Source organism: Vombatus ursinus, unplaced genomic scaffold (genome assembly GCF_900497805.2).
Source record: "Vombatus ursinus unplaced genomic scaffold, bare-nosed wombat genome assembly UNPS02014863.1, whole genome shotgun sequence".
Lineage (NCBI taxonomy): Eukaryota > Metazoa > Chordata > Mammalia > Diprotodontia > Vombatidae > Vombatus > Vombatus ursinus.
Window position 1 is genome coordinate 25,383,132 of NW_020954641.1, and position 16,240 is coordinate 25,399,371.

General features: G+C 36.9%; 1 protein-coding gene across 2 annotated transcripts in view; it reads right to left on the reverse strand.

Annotated features, from left to right (window-relative positions):
- The window catches only part of SGCD (sarcoglycan delta), a 1,287,299-nt gene that overhangs the window by 228,194 nt on the left and 1,042,865 nt on the right, over nt 1-16,240 (reverse strand). For both annotated transcript variants that reach the window (XM_027841884.1, XM_027841885.1), the window contains one exon: nt 4,394-4,495. In XM_027841884.1, the coding sequence (XP_027697685.1) occupies nt 4,394-4,495 (102 nt within the window). The remainder of the gene's footprint in view (nt 1-4,393; nt 4,496-16,240) is intronic.

Below are 16,240 nucleotides of genomic sequence, written 5' to 3' on the forward strand. Positions count from 1 at the left end.
GTAGAAATTGCAGAGGTTTTTCACTGATCTCAAACCTGAGGGGAATCAGTTTGCTTGGCTATTTGCTTTTTTTTTCACTGCCTTACTGCCAAAACTCATTTATTCTTTGTGCTCTTTCTGTCACCTTTGGCAAAGACTCAGTGCACCTAGACTTAAACAGAACATCCTATTTCCAGGTCCGCTAAATTCCATTCCCAATCTGTACTAAATTATTTTGTTGCCAAAAATCTACATTTGCTGCCTCTGCCATCATATCAAATGCTAATTCCTGTCAGTTTCCTTTTTTTAGGTGGGGGGATCATCTTTGTCAATCTTATGGGGGTGATATGGCACATCAGATATGCTTTAATTTGAATTTCTATAATAATTAGTGACTTGAAGTATTTTTCATAGTTATTAATAGTCTGGATTTCCTCCTCTTAAAACTGACTATTCATTTTCTGTGACCATTTCTCAATTAAAGAATGGTTTTTTATTTTTATAAATATGAATCACTTCCTTTTACAGCTTGGAAATGAAATCTTTATCAAAGAGATTTGCTGCAAAAATTTTTCCTAGTTAAATATTTCTCTTCTAATTTTAGCTGCATTGGCTTTGTTTGTGCAGAAAAAAATCTTTTGGGGGCAGCTAGGTGGCGTAGTAGATAGAGCTCTGACCTTGGAGTCAGGAGGACCTGAATTCCAATTTGGTCTGGGACACTTGACACTTACTAGCTGTGTAACCCCGGGCAAGTCAATTAACCCCCATTGCCTCATCAAAAAGCAAAAAAAAAATCTTTTTAATTTTACTTAATCAAAATTGTCTCATACCTTTTGTGATCTTCTCTATCCCTTGTTTGGTCATAAATTCTTCCCCTATCCATAGATTCAAATGGTATTTGCTTCCTTGCTCTTTTAATTTGTTTATGGTGTGACTTTTTATATCTTGTCATGTATCCAAATAACAACTACGAACTATGGCCTTAAATACTCAAAACCCAACACAATGGGAATAATATTGTTAGATACTGAGAGAGATATGGACATAAATATAATATTTCCTTCTTGTCCTGAAGGAGCTTAAAAACTGAGAAAACTATGACATGCACACAACATAACAATATGGGGAGATTGAGATTGAAAATTCTTTGTGAATTCCAAGGGGGAGGAAGATAACTCATTTTCAGTTTGGAGGTTGGAGGGTAGAATCAAGATCAAACTATTAGTAATACTTTAATAGTCTTATTCTTTTATCTCCTGTGTACATTCAGTCTTCTTTATTGTGGCAAAATTTGAAATATCACCTCAGTCTGTACTCAGTCTATGAACAGCATCAAAAATACTGATGTTAAAGCATGGTACCCAAGTGGCACATTTGTAAATGGCTTGGCCCATTTGAAAACAGACAGGCGGTATACTCCTAGAGGCAGCTAGGTAATACACTGGATAGATCACTGGGCCTAGAGTCAGGAAGATCTGAGTTAGAATTCAGCCTCAGACACTTAATATCTGCATAATCCCGGGCAAGTCACTTAATCTTTCTTTGCTTCAGTTTCTTCAAATGTAAAATTTGAGTCATAATAGCACCTACAGCACAGGTTTCATGTGAGAATCAAACGAAATAATATTTGTAAAGTGCTTAACACATTGACTGACATAGGTAGGCACTTAATAAATGCTTGTATTCCTTCTTCCCAGGTATAGAACAAACCTAATTTGAGACTCAAAAATGATATTAAACAGGAAATGTGCTTTATTAATTTGGAAATGAATTACAGAAAACCATGAAATGATAAAAAAAATCCTTTAGCTCAAAAACTGTTCATTGCTTTTGAACTCACTGTCTTTTTCTCCTTTTTTGAATTAAAATTTGTTTTTTTTAATATATCCCTCATCAAGTAATTATTTGAGCTGGCTGTAGCTCATTTGCTTAATTTTAGAAGGACTAGCCAATTTGTAAATGAATCATGTTTTATTCAAAGGACTCAACATATGTAACAGTTTTCTTCTTCCTGTGGCCAAACCAATATTTCTGTTTTCCTTTGAATTTAAGCCCAGATCCCCTCTTCTAGAAAGCTTCCTACAATTAACCCCAACTCTTATCAGAATGAACCCTGCTCCCAGATCCCCAACATATGGTTATTTATTTGCACAGAATTTTCTAATTTGTACTAATGAGAAAAAGACCAGTCTGGACTATTGAAAGCTGGAATTAGAAATAAAAAAAAAATACTTACAACATTACTATTTTTAAGTAGTCAGATTGCAACTAAATTGCAACTAAAGGCTTAACAATGTGTTGCTGAGCATCCTTGTTACACTGGGAAGAAATACTTAAGGATCATTTGTAATTTACACATTAATTGGTAGGAAGACACAAACAGGTTATTGCTCAGTTTTTGGAAGTGCTTATACCCCAATTCTTGAAAACACTTGAAAACTATGCTGGAAAAGTTCCTTCTTCAAGAATTTCAACCAGTTTGGTGTGAGGCAGCATTAACAGAATTTACATAGTGTGGAACCCATATTTAAATGAATGTAACCAAAGTTCATTTTTTGCCCATTTCATGCCTCCTATCATTATTTGATCATGGAAGAGTTGGAAAGGGCCTTTAAGGTCATCTAGTACAATCTCTTCTTTCTGCATAAGGAAAATGAGCTCTGGACAGGTTAAATGACTTGTCCTAGGTCAAATGGCTAGCCAACAGTGGAACGAGGATTCAAATCTAGGTCTTGTGATTCCAAATTTTTCTTTACCATGACTCCTCTGAAGCATAAACTCCTTAAGAGTAAAGAATAAATTAATAAACTATTCTACTGGAAGAAGATTTACTGATTATCTTGTACAACATGACCTCTCCCCAAGTTCTGCAGGGAGATTTATACTAGCTACCTAATACTAGTTTACTTGTTACCTAGCAACTTATTGCATAAACCAGTTTTCTGAAGCTTGAAGGTACTCAATACCTTCTTATACAATGATCTGATTTGCTGTTTATCTATTTATCTGTCTATCATTAAAAATCTATATCTATATTTAATAAAAATTTATTTTAGATAGATCTGAAATAACATTTATTGGCAACCACAAAATTTCACAGTTCAAATGCATCTCCTTAACTTGAATGCTGCTAGGTCAAATCGTATACTGTATTGGGTTGCTGAATTTCATTTTTTTATGTCAGTTTCTTTGTTTTAGAAATTTAAGATTCATAGCACCACATAATTGGAAGGGACTTTAGGGGTCACCTAGTCCAGTTTTCCACCCAATGCAAGAATCCTCTCTACAATATCCCTAATATATGAACACGTTTCAGTGAATGGGGAGCTCATGCTTTCATAATTTAAGACAAATTATTAGGACAGAATTCCTTATGTTGAGCACAAATCTATTCCCCCATAACACCTACTCACTGGTCTTGGATTTTCCCACTGGGGACTAGTATAATGTGATCATGACATTTAGAAGAAGCTTTCATTTATTTGCTGCATGTAAGGAGACCTGGATATTTTAGAAGTGGAACAATAACAATAATAAGCTTTTCCTCCCTTATTGCCCAAGGTGATGGCAATATTATCCACTGATAAAGGCAAAAGGGTCACAAAATTCACTACCCATGTGGAAAAATGATAAAAAGATTGGGAGAATATGTTAAATTTGTTTGAAATTGTAGATCTGTATGTGTGTGTGTGTGTGTGTGTGTGTATGTGTGTGTGTAGATTCCATTGGAAATTTAAATACTAGTTGGTAGCATAACAACTGCCTTCTAAATGACCGATCACAATCATAGCAACCTGAATCATATAGTAGGAAATTCTAATTCTTCATTTCTAAACCTACCTTTGTTCTCTTTTGCCAATGATAATCAGTAAGAATAAAAAAAATATTGAGTCAAAGATTTCGAACTGGAAAGGATGTTAGACACCATCTAGTCTACTTTTAAGCAAACTAAGGTGTAGGGAGGTTACATGACTTGCCCAAGGTCACACAGTTAGTTGTAGCTGGCAGAGGCAGGATTTAAATGTAGATCCTCCAACTCCAAATCCATTTCCCTTTTCCATTGGATCTTGCTACTTTTCTAACATCAACTTATAATTGAACAGTATTTCTGGAATTTCCTTCTCTATTATCTCATTTTATTTTCAGTCCATTGCTGAAAAAGCAGGCAGATATTATTATTTCCATTTGACAATGACAAAACAGAATCCCAAAGAGTTTAAATGACCTTCCCATGGGCCTCATAGCTAGTTTGTGTCCATGGCAAAATGCATGATTCATACTACCCAGCCCCAATCTCTCTTCACAGGACCCTCCTGCTGTTCCAAGTTTGCAGGATGCCATGGCAACGCACATCATTTCTCAGACTCAAACTACAGATGTAAAATCATTCTCTCTTCTCTGATCAGAAACTTACTGGTCTGGACTGGATTTCTTTGGCGTAGAGAGGTTGCAAGAATTCTGAGTCTCCTTCTAACCTTAGACCTTTTTCTGTGATTCTCAAGTTTCCCATTCCATCCTGAAATGCACACACAGACACACAAAGACACATACAAAGAAAAAAGCTATTAGCCAAGATTTCTAATATTCCAGGCTGTCAGAAATTGAAACAAAGTTATTGCATTTTTTTTCTTTTTCTAGTCCAGGAGCACATGTAAAATACTGGGAGACATTGTTCAAAACAATTACGCATATTATCCTTGGAACTTACTTTTATTAAGAAAATTCTAGTTCAAGTAATCTATATTATCCCCCAGTAAATCATTTCCACAAATGAAAGATGCCCATTTAGAAGAGCCTGGGCAGAGGGATTAGGAAAATGGAGGGGAAACAGAGGAGAGGATAACTTCCCATGTTAAAGTGAAGTTGGTCATCTGAGACATGCTCTTTTTAAAAATCTGTTGGGGTCTGTCCCTCTGTGTCATATATCTCAGTGTACATGTTCTTTACGGGCACAGCACAAACAATAGATTTAAATCATCAGGTTGGAAATGGAAGTTTTGTTCTACCTTCTCACTGGATGCTGTTTCAAAGGACAGGAGCTGGTGATATTCTGAATATCAGAGCAGACCCTCTGGCTCAGCAGACAGTCTGTGAATGTGCATTTATCTCTCTGGCAAGCCCAAACTCATGTCTTGTGAGTACAGAAGCAATCATTGTTTAACTTCCTTCATTTGCTGTATACTTCACCCAGACAACTGCAGGTAAAGCTGACAGCAAAGAAAACAACTGAAGCTCTGGCCTGTCTCCTGGCTTTGTGACAGCAGAGCATTCTCACAGAGTAGCCCAAGCAACCTCATGTCTTCTCATATGGGTTCCACAGGAAGAAGAATCAAGATGGGGAAACCTTCAAATTAAAACATCAGATGATGCACTTCAAAGTCTAAAGGAAAGGGATTTGGGATTGCCTGCTGTTTGTCCATAGTCATTTTCCCTTACCTTAGCTTGGATAATGTGTTTTCATATAAACACATATGGCACATTGATCAAATGACTAAAGATGGTAGCCACTAAACATAATGAAATACAAGAACTAACATCTTAACTAGGAGTCTGGTGATGGCCTGGGACAAATTCAGTTGAAGATGGCAGGGAACAATCTGCCTGCCCCCTTAGGTGGAGTCACACAAGGAGAGAGAGTCTAACTTGAGTTTTTACAGCTAATCCTTTAACCCCTTGGGAGCAAATTGGCCAGTGGAAACTGAAAAGGAGGAGGTGATAGGTAAAGAATAAGGGAGTGTTGAAGAGGGAGGCAGATTTCTAAAGAGCTGCAGGCATCATAGGGATGAGACTTATATTGGGAATTGCAGCCCATGGCAAACAAGGGAATGTTTGTGCTGTCAGCAGATTGCCATGAGGGTCCATGGATGGCAAGCCACTGAAGGGAGAAAACATACTCCTGGGATATTGGCTATCCACAGCACCTTGAAGTAAAGTTCTGGCACCCTCCTCCTAGTTGCCATTTAAAAAAAAAGTCATATAAATTACATCTGCCTGACTTTAAGATAATTAACTAGATCAGACTAATCTATTAATTATGCTTTAATTTCAGTTTGTTTGGTTAAAATACAGAAGATGTTGTATATTATGGCTTTTAGTCTAAAGACAGTTTCAATATAATAAATTACTTCTATCTTTCTTTATAGACAAACTCAGCCAGATACCTTTTATCATTGTCTTATTGGCTTCTCAATAGAGTTTCCTACGACTACTACTGCTACAAAGACAGCCAGAACAACTGCTGTTGGTGTCTTCAATACTGGCCATTTGCAGGGCTAGGAAGTTGCTTTTAATAAAGCGTTTTCTGTGAACCTAACTCTTGCTAGGTGTTGTGGGACATGAGAAAGAAGAGGGCATGCTTCTTAACCTGAAGAGTTTATAATCTATTTGGGGAAGTTAATAATACATGCATAAAACAATACACAAGAATTTAAGGCTTTCTAAAAATAAATGTTAAGCAGCATGATGGCAAGTAACAAGTGGTGGTGATGATGGGAATTGGTAGGAAAGGCTTCATGGAAGATGTGGAATTTCAGCTTGCTGTGGAAAGAAGTATAGCATCTGGCATGGCAGACATGGGGAAGGACATCCCAAGTTGACAGAATCATCATATTGGCAGAAATGAACTCAGACTTCACAGGGACAGAAAAGACACTGGATTTATTTAAGTGGAGAATCCATGTTTAGGAATAGTGAGCTATATAATTGGGTAAGTTAATAAAAGACCTTAAATGACAGAGTTTAGACTTGATCCCATGAGTAAAGGGGAGCCTTGAAAGGTTCAAGAAGTCTATAAAAGTAGTGATTTAGAGACATAGCCTCACAAGAGTTAGTTGCTGTGGGAAAGACAAGAAGGACGAAGGTTAGTGAAGAGGCTGGAACAATAATGCAGGTATCTGAGTATGATCGTCTTCATGAATTATGATGTTGCCTACATATCATCTCTCCCAATAGATAGTTAGCTCTTTGCGAGCAGGCATTGTTTCATTTTTGGTTTTGGGTTTCTAGTTCCTAGTATAGTACCTGATAGCTAGTAGGCATTTAATAATTCCTTAATGATTGGTTGCTCTCCTGAACAAGAGAAGGCATGAAGACAAGATAGAAAGCAGATTGGACTTGGAGCTTGGAGATCTGGGTCCTAATCTCAGCTTTGTCACTAAATAGAATAAGTGAGAAGTCATTGAATTGAAGCTAAATTTCCTTATTTCCTTCACAAAATATGAAAAATAATCCCTACCACCCACTTGCACAGTTGTGAGGATCAAATGAGACAATGAATGAAAAGCATTTAGTATACCATAAAGAACCAGAAAAAGTAAAGAATTATTAACTTTAGGATAGTAGTACTGAGATTGCAGAGGAAAGGACAAATTTAAAACATATTATGACGGAAGGATTACTATTGTTAATAACTATCTTTCATGTTCCCTCACTCTTCATCTTTAGTTGAAGATAAAACTGAATTCTGGTTCTGACATTTTCTATCTGTATTACCTTAGGGCAAATTACTTTATTTTACTAGGCTCGGTTTACTTATCTGTAAAATGAGAAACTCCCTGAGGTTGCTTCTAGCTTTCCATCTATGATCATAAAACCTCTAAGAATGAACTACTTCTTTCTCATATACTGGTCTCATATTCACCTTGCTTCCCTGAATGATTTGTTTGGTCCTATTTCATCTTTGGGACCTACCTCCCAGGCCCAGTGTGCCCACAGTCCCCAGTGGCCCACCAATGGACAAGGTCTTTTTCCCAGACTACACTGAATGTTGGCTGCCTCCCTCCAGCCAGTGACCACAAATGGCCCATTTTTCTTATGAATGTGTTTAATCAGTTTCCTTGAGGCAATAAAATAGGACCCAGGCTATAGTAGTGAAGCCAAAGTATGTCAAAGTTCAGTGTGAGTTTTCCTCAGAGTTCTGGTACATTGAAATTAGTATGAAGAAGCATCAAAAACTGTGAGACCAGCCTCAGTTAAAAATATGTCACCTTTAATTACCTAATAAAGAAAGCCACAGTTATTATTACGACAGGCATTTCAGGTTAGTTTTAAAGCTGTAATTTCCCTCTGAGTGAGACACAAATGGCACTTTGAAGATTCGGAATCATCCTTGAATTAATGAGAAAGAAACAAAAAAAAGATTTTCTTTTCCTTCCTTTTTTTTTTTAAGCCTTCAAAAAATGAAACTTCTATTCCCTCAAAGGGAGCCAGGAAAATTAATGTAGTCAGTCAGACTTGAGAGAGTCCCACCTAATTATCTTATTCTAGGAGTGCCCAGTATATGCCTGACACTTGGCATTGTTAAGTATATTACATGGTGGAATGGGGGGAGGGACTGGGCATCTGAGTATTTTCCATCTCATTTTTTGAGTGTTCTTTTCTGGACCACTATCTCTCCTGCCAATCTCCCCTCAGGTCTAATCTAGTCCAATATACACTTGGTACATGTTAACCTATCAAATGAGGCACATTACTATACCAAATTCAGGAATTTCAATATTCATCCAATCCCTTATTACATAAGCCTACTTCCCAGTGTGCAGGACTGACCGCAACCTTTTAGCACAAGCTTTAAATGTCCCTATTGACCCTATTGACTTGCTGTCTCAGGTTTAACTACATCACTCAATCTTGTATATGAAAATATAAATCAGCTTCCCCCAAGCACTGCCCATCCGTGTCTCTGCTTCTAGTCATTGGTTGTGCTTTTAGCATTACATCTGTCCTCTAGAGAAAGAAGGATTTTCTCTGCATCATTAGATGGCAGTGGGGCTGGTGTGGATAGAGAACAGGAGTGGAGATGGTCTAGACATGCAAACCTAGTGGTCAAAGTAGAGACAGAATATAATCAAGATGATTACATAACCTGAGTCTTTCCTTCTACAGCTCAGTCCTATTTTATTCTGTTTGCAAAGAAAGCAGAGATCACTTGCTATACAATTGTTCTGCATACACATTAAAGATTATTTTAGTGTGCCATCTTGGCTTTCTCATCTCTTTGTTTTATAAAATCATTTTTTTTAACCAAATGTCTAATGCTTCTGAAAAACTTTCTCTGGGGCCTCAACAAATTCTCTATTCCTCATTTAAAGTCCTTGGCCTTAACTTCTAGGGTTTAACACTTATAGGATCATAGCTTGAAACTGGTAAGGGATCTCAGAGCTCATATACTTTCTCCATCCCCCATCATTTTACAGGAATTCCTATTTTCCTTCAAGATACTCTAAAGCACCACCTTCTGCAGTAGGTCTTTCTTTGTCCCACCAAAGCTAATGCCTTCTTTTTCAACATTACTTGTTTTATATGTGTTTACAAAACTGAAGATCTGACCAAGTCACTTTCTTTTCCCCTCCTCCAGACATTCCCCATTCTATAAGTCACCTCCAAGATCAAATATAAAAATCTCTGTTTGGTTTTCAAAGTTCTTCACAGCCAAGCCTCCTCTTACTTTCCTGTTTTATCATGCCTTACTCTTTCTTCCACATACTCTCCAATTGAATGACATTCACCCTCTCACTGTTCCTTGCAGACACTTTATCTCCTGACTGCATTTTCACTGGTTGTTCCCCTTGCCTGGAGTTCTCTTCTTCTTTTTTTTTTTTTTCTTGCCTTAACTTCCTGGTTTCCCTGTCTTGCTTCAAATCTCAGCTAATATTCCACCAAGAAGTTTTTCCTAGTTCTCCTTAGCTGTGGTGCTTTCCCTTTGAGATCATCTCTAATTAATCCTGTACATATTTCATTTACATATAGTTGTTCACATGCTATCTCCCTCACAAGATTGTGAGCTCCTTGAGGGCGGGGGCTGTTTTTGCCTTTTTTTCCCCTTTTCTCAGCATTTATCACAGTGGCCACCACATAATAAGTGCTTAATAATTGCTTGTAGACTTGAGTTGTAAACACCTATGAATTTACATACTGTTTCTCTGTGAGAGTGAAAACTCTTTGAGAGTAAGGATTGCTCTAATTTTGTCATTGCATTTATGGATTAGTAAAGAGATTGGCCCATAGTAGGCTCTTAATAAATGATTGCTGATTGTCAATGAGAAATGAGAACCTGTGTGAAAGGAAACAGGGAATTTCAAAACACCCAAATGCCTCAATGGTGCATCCATTATTCAAAGTCAACCCCCAATACTAAACTCTCCATCACAATCAGATAAGAGAGAAGTAATAAATAGTTTTAACCAAATCAAGTTGCGAAAGATACAGAAAAGAGCAACTGATCAAGTTTTAGTTACTGAGTCCCTAGTGTGATCCCTATGCTGGTAGATACAGGAGTGACAGAAATGGTTCTTGCCCTCAAGTAGTTTTCAGTCTGGGAAGAAATATATGATGATTAAAAAATGAGAAGATCAAAAATTACAGAAACAATCGGACAACCACTACAACAATGTGTAATTAAACTAAGGTGCCTGAGTAGATCCTTGATGTTGCCTCATTTCCTAAAATAAGAATTACCAAACATTTTTTCCCCTTTCCTCTCAGCCCCACACCCAGCCTCAAATTTTACTCAAAAAGCATATTGTGTAGCCTCTGATTTCCTACCTCCCACTCTACTGTTAAGCAGGAGAACACCGAATCCTCAAAATGCTTAAATTATTGCCCACTCTTTTCTCTTTCCTTCAAGTCACAGAAAAGAAATATTCTTTCTCCTCACTCCTTTCTTCACCTGTGCTTTTGATCACAGTCAGCAGCATTATTCTTAAGACCAAATGAGAAATGTTTAAAGTCCTTTGTGAACCTCAAAGCACTATATAAATGTGAATAATTATTATGATTTTCTCTTGCCTCATCCAGGATCTTACTCAAACACTCATACCCTATAATGTGGGGGTTCATAACCTGGGGTGTGCTAACTTGTTTTTTTAATATTTTGATAACTATATTTCAACATAACTGTTTCCTTATTATACATAATATGTAAACCTATGCATTTTATTTTATGCATTTAAAAACAATGTCTTGAGAAGGAATCTATAGGCTTCACCAGACAAAAGAGACAAAGAGTCCCTGCTAATTTATTCTCAGTTGACCCACCTCCTCTCATTTGCCTACAAACATATTCAGGTCTTTCCAATTTCCTTTAAGAGAAAATTAAAAAAAAAAGTTTTGTAGATTTAGGGCTTAATGGTATCTTTTTTGTTATTTAGTAATTTCAGACTCTTCAAGACCCCATCTAAGGTTTTCTTAGTAAAGATAGTGGACTGGTTTGCCATTTCCTCCTCCAGCTCATTTTATAGATGAGGCACTGAGGCAAACAAGGTTAAGTGACTTGCCCAAGTGACAGAACTAGTAAGTGTCTGAGGCCAGTTTTGAACTTAAGAAGATGAGTCTTTCTGAACCTAGGCCCCATACTCTATTCACTGTGCCACCTAGCTGTGAAAATGGTACCTTAAAGGCTATCTAATCCAACTCTTTCATTTTACTGATGGAGAGTTGAGGTCCAAAGAGGGTAACTTACATTCACACAACTAGTAAATGTCTGAGGCAGGATTTGAACTCAAGTCTTCTAACTCAAAGTCCAGTACATCATCTTCTTTACTATGCCTACTCTTCCTTTAATCTTCCCATCACTCTTCAATCACATCTCAACTCTTTCCTCTTCTTCAGTGCTAAACTTTTTGAAAAAGGCATCCATATTCCATGGCTAAGCTTGAAATCTCATCTCAGTTCTTTGAAGCTGGGCTTCTCTTTCCATCTCTCTAGTAAATCTGTTCTCTCAAAATTTATTAATGATTTCCTAATCTTCAAATCCAATGACCATTTTAAATTCTCATCCTTCTTGACTCATCTGTAGCTTTTGACACACTGTTAGTCAGCAGAACTTAAGCTCCTTGGGGTAGGGAATAGGCTTTCTTGTTTGTTTTGATCCCCAGGGCCTAGCACAATCCCTCATTTTAAGATGCTTTAATTTCTATTGAATTATCTCCCCGCCCCCTCCCTGCCACCTGCCACAACTGTTACTCAATGTTAGATATTCTTTCTTTCCTAGGTTTTAAAGACAACAAACTTTTTTCTTCTATGTCCTATGCTTCCTGACCAATATCCCTAATGATCTCTTAAAGGGGAGACTGAGGAGACTTCTGCAAGGAGCTTTTCCCAGTCCCTGTTAGTACTAGTGTCTTCTCTCTGAGATTACCTTCCATCTGACCTGTTTGCATCTTGTATATACCTGGGTGTTTGCTTCTTGTTTTCCCCACGAGAATGTGAGCTCCTTGGTTACAAGGACATGTTTTTGCCCTTTTGTACAGATTTTAGCACAGTACCTGGTACATACTAGGCATTTAATAAATATTGGTTGAGTGGTATAGTGGAAATAGGGTTGGATTTGAAGTTAAAGGATATGGAATAAAGATCTCTCATTGCAGAGAACAAGTCCATCTGATTATTAATACAATTAATACCTTATGAAATTTCTTTCTTGCCCAGTGGAACTTTCACTGCTTTCTCCCAGTGGTCAAACCTGAGGACTATTTTTTGATGGCTGATTTAACCCATGTTCTGAAGGGGGCCAGGGAAGGAGAGATGGAGAAAGGAAGCAAGGGATTTCTCCCATCTAATTTCTACCGGCTCCCTACAAGCTAAATCCATTGAACCTCTTCTACAATCTTGTAACACCAAAACTGGGTCAGCCAGGAATCAATGTGAGGAAGAGGCACTAGAGAATAGTAGTAACTATGATTTGCAATCTTTGATTCATTCTGGTTCAGAATCATAGGATCAGTAACAGAAGAAAAGGATGTCAGAGATCCTTATAGAATCAAATAGTCTTATACTGAGGTCTGTGAACTTTTAAAAAATATATTTTGAAAACTATATCTCAAAAGAACTGGTTTCTTTTTTATTTTTTGCCTTTCAATACAATTATTTTGAAAATGAGTCCAAAGACTTCACTAGACTGCCCCAAATGGTCCATGACACACAGAAAAAGTTAAGATTCTCTGATTTAACCCAAATCTCCTTGTTTTACAGATGAGGCCCAGGAAGGCTAAATGATTGCACAGAGAAAGCAGGTAGCAGAGCTATGATTTGAATATATTTCCTCTGACTCAAAATCCAGTGGCATTTACATAATATTACTCTGTTTTCCATACATGTATTTTATCTAAGAGATATTTCTAGAATGAACTCCTCATGAAGAATTTTAGACCTCATATAATTTTATGAAATATAGTTTTTCATTTCAAATAAAATTGTATGCATATTATTTTTGCTCTGGTGTACATATATGCACCTTCGTCTATTTAAAAGTGCACATGTGCATACACACACAGAGACACACAAAATAAACCTATCTCCTTCAATAGCTATTCATCCTCTCTCTAACTCCTGAATGTATTTCAAAAGTATCCAGCCCTGCCCTTTTTTCTTTGTACAACCTTTCCTTTGGCAATCATATTCATTTCCATAGTTTCAACTATTATTACCATCATGACTGCTGCTTCTTTATTAATACATCTGAACTCTCTTTTCAGCTCAATGGCCACATCTTCAATTGCCTAAACATCATCTGAAAAATGGGTGGATTGGACCAGATGACCTCTCTGATCCCTGACAGCTTGAAATCTATGACACTATGATTTCCACCTCAATATGCTACTGTCATCTCAAATTCAACTTATCCTGTTTAATCTATCAAATTTAACATGATCATCTGTAAGTTTCTCCTTTTAATTTCACTATTGTACCATTAAGAGTTTGGAACTGTGGGGTTATATTACTCTTTCCTATCCTCGTCCTTTTTTAATCAGAGAGACATCAAGCTGTTTACTTTCTTTTTTTTTTTTTTTCTTTTGGAAGCAATTGGGCAATAAGTGACTTGTCCAGGGTCACTCAGCGGATTAGTTTCTGAGACCAGATTTGAACTCAAGTCCTCCTGACTCCAGGTTCAGTGCTCTATCCACTGCACCACTTAGCTATGCCCTCCAAGCTGTTTTCATTCCATCTTCACACCTGCTTTTCTTTTTTTTTTTTAATTTTTTAGGCAATTAGGGTTAAGTGACTTGCCCAGGGTCACACAGCTAGTGTCAAGTGCTTGCTCTGAGGCCAGATTTGAACTCAGGTCCTCCTGACTTCAGGGCTGGTGCTTTATCCACTGCGCCACCCACATCTGCTTTTCTAATCTCACTGCCACCACCCAAGTATCAGGCCTCATTTTCCTAAGAACCCAGTTAAGCATCAATCTCCTGTCTCTAATCTCTTCCTCCTCTAACCCATCTCTTTCATTTGACTGGCAGAATAATCGTTACTATTCATAAATATAGGAATGTCATTACTCTGCTCAAAAATCTTTAGTGACTTCCTATTGTCTGCCAAATATTGTCTTTGGCTTGGCATTCAAGGCTTTCTGCTGTCATGTACCACCTGACTTTTCTAATTTCATTTTCTTTCATTTTCCCCAACAAGTTCTACATTGCAGTTAGAATGATCTGCTCTCTGATCTTCATCTTACTCTTTGCTCTCTGCTTTTGTGGCTTTGCTTACTCTATTGCTTGTGACTGAAATATGCTCTTTTCCAATTTTATTTCCTTTTAAATTACTGCTCATTCTTTAAAAGTAACACAGACAACGTCTTCTCTCAGAAGTCTTCACTGATTCCCTAACTTCTTACGACACTTTGTTCATAATTTCTAACATATTTAGACTGAAGGGAAAAGCAATATGTTATAAGTGATGAGTACTGTGTTTGGAGTCAGAGGCTCTCGGTTCAAATCCCAGCTGTGCTAATTATTACTTGTGTGACTTTGGTCAAGTCACTTAACTTTTTTTGGTCTTATCTTCCTTATATGTAAAATGAAAGGGTTGGATTATATGATCTGTTCAGTCCATTTCAACCTTAATTCCTGTAATTAGAAAATTGTATATCATAATTAACTGTTTGCAATTGATCTATTAGTCTATAAATTTTGCAAGGGAAAAGGTCTGTCTCTTATATAATCTTTGTATTTCCCAGAGGTACCAAGCACAGAGTTCTATGCCCAGAAGGCATTTAATGATGATTGCTGAATGTTGAGTTAATTAATGATGCAAAGGGGAGCAATAAATGTGATGCAAAGAATCAGATAGTTTTAAGAGGTCTTAAGAAGAGAGAATTATTGAGCTTTAGAAAGAGAAGACAACTTTATACCTGTTGTTACATGATTCAACACTTCAAAATATTCGTGATTTCATTATGCAGCGTCAATCCTCCCAAGTCCTTTACTGCTTTGAAAATGGTCTTTGTGAATTTCTCTTGGAAAAAAAATAAGTTATCGTCTAGTAGCCAATCCTCTCCAGCCTTGACTAGGCTTTTAGAGAAATTCTAAGCATTCTTGATTAAAAGACTAGGACAGGGTAGACCCTTTGAAACACAAATACAGTAGATAATAATAAATAAATTTGATCAATTCCAAGGGGCTAAATTATGACCTGGGCAGCTGGTAACACAGTGGAAAGTGTGCTGAGCCTGAACTCAGGAAGACTCATTTTCCTGAGTTCAAATCTGGCCTCAGACACTGATTAAGTCACTTAACCCTGTTTGCCTCAGTTTTCTCATCTGTAAAATGAGCTGGAGAAAGAAATGGCAAACCACTCTACTATCTTTACCAAGAAAACTCCAAATGGGGTCATGAAGAGTCAGATATGACTGAAAATGAATGAACAATAACAGCAACAAATTATGATCAAGTGTTTACATTTCAATAAGGAGAGGAGATATAAATGTCCCTTCAGAGTTTTCAAAAGTCATAGAGAAAATAAAGAAGGACAAACATAAGACTTGAGGGTGATTTTGTTTTATTTTCTTGGCTTTAAGAGAGGAAAGAAAAGAAAGCAAAAAAGGGAACACTAGGGAAAAATGAGAAAAAAGAGGAAGAATATTATATTTCATATATGTGAGATATGCCAGAAAAGCATACAAATATGGAGAAAAGAGTAGGGAAGTGGCCATCTAATGAATTTGACTCTTGTCTGAATCAGTCAAAAGTGAATTTGGTATAGAAATACATTGAATTCAATAAGAAAACAGGTGGAAACAAGGAAGGGTTATGGGGGTGTGTTGAGAGAGGATAGAGTTGGAGAAGTATAGTCACAAGAAAAAAAAGCGAATTTTAACTTTGGAAGGGAAATCATAAAGGGTTTTGATAAAAGGATATAAAGAAAGTATAAGAACCAATAACTGGTATATGTGCTAGGTGAAGAGAGAAGGGGGAAAGAAGTGGGATAAGAAAATTCCAATTATATGTTTTTTAGTATTGATCCCATTCCTTTTACTTCCTTTCTTTCT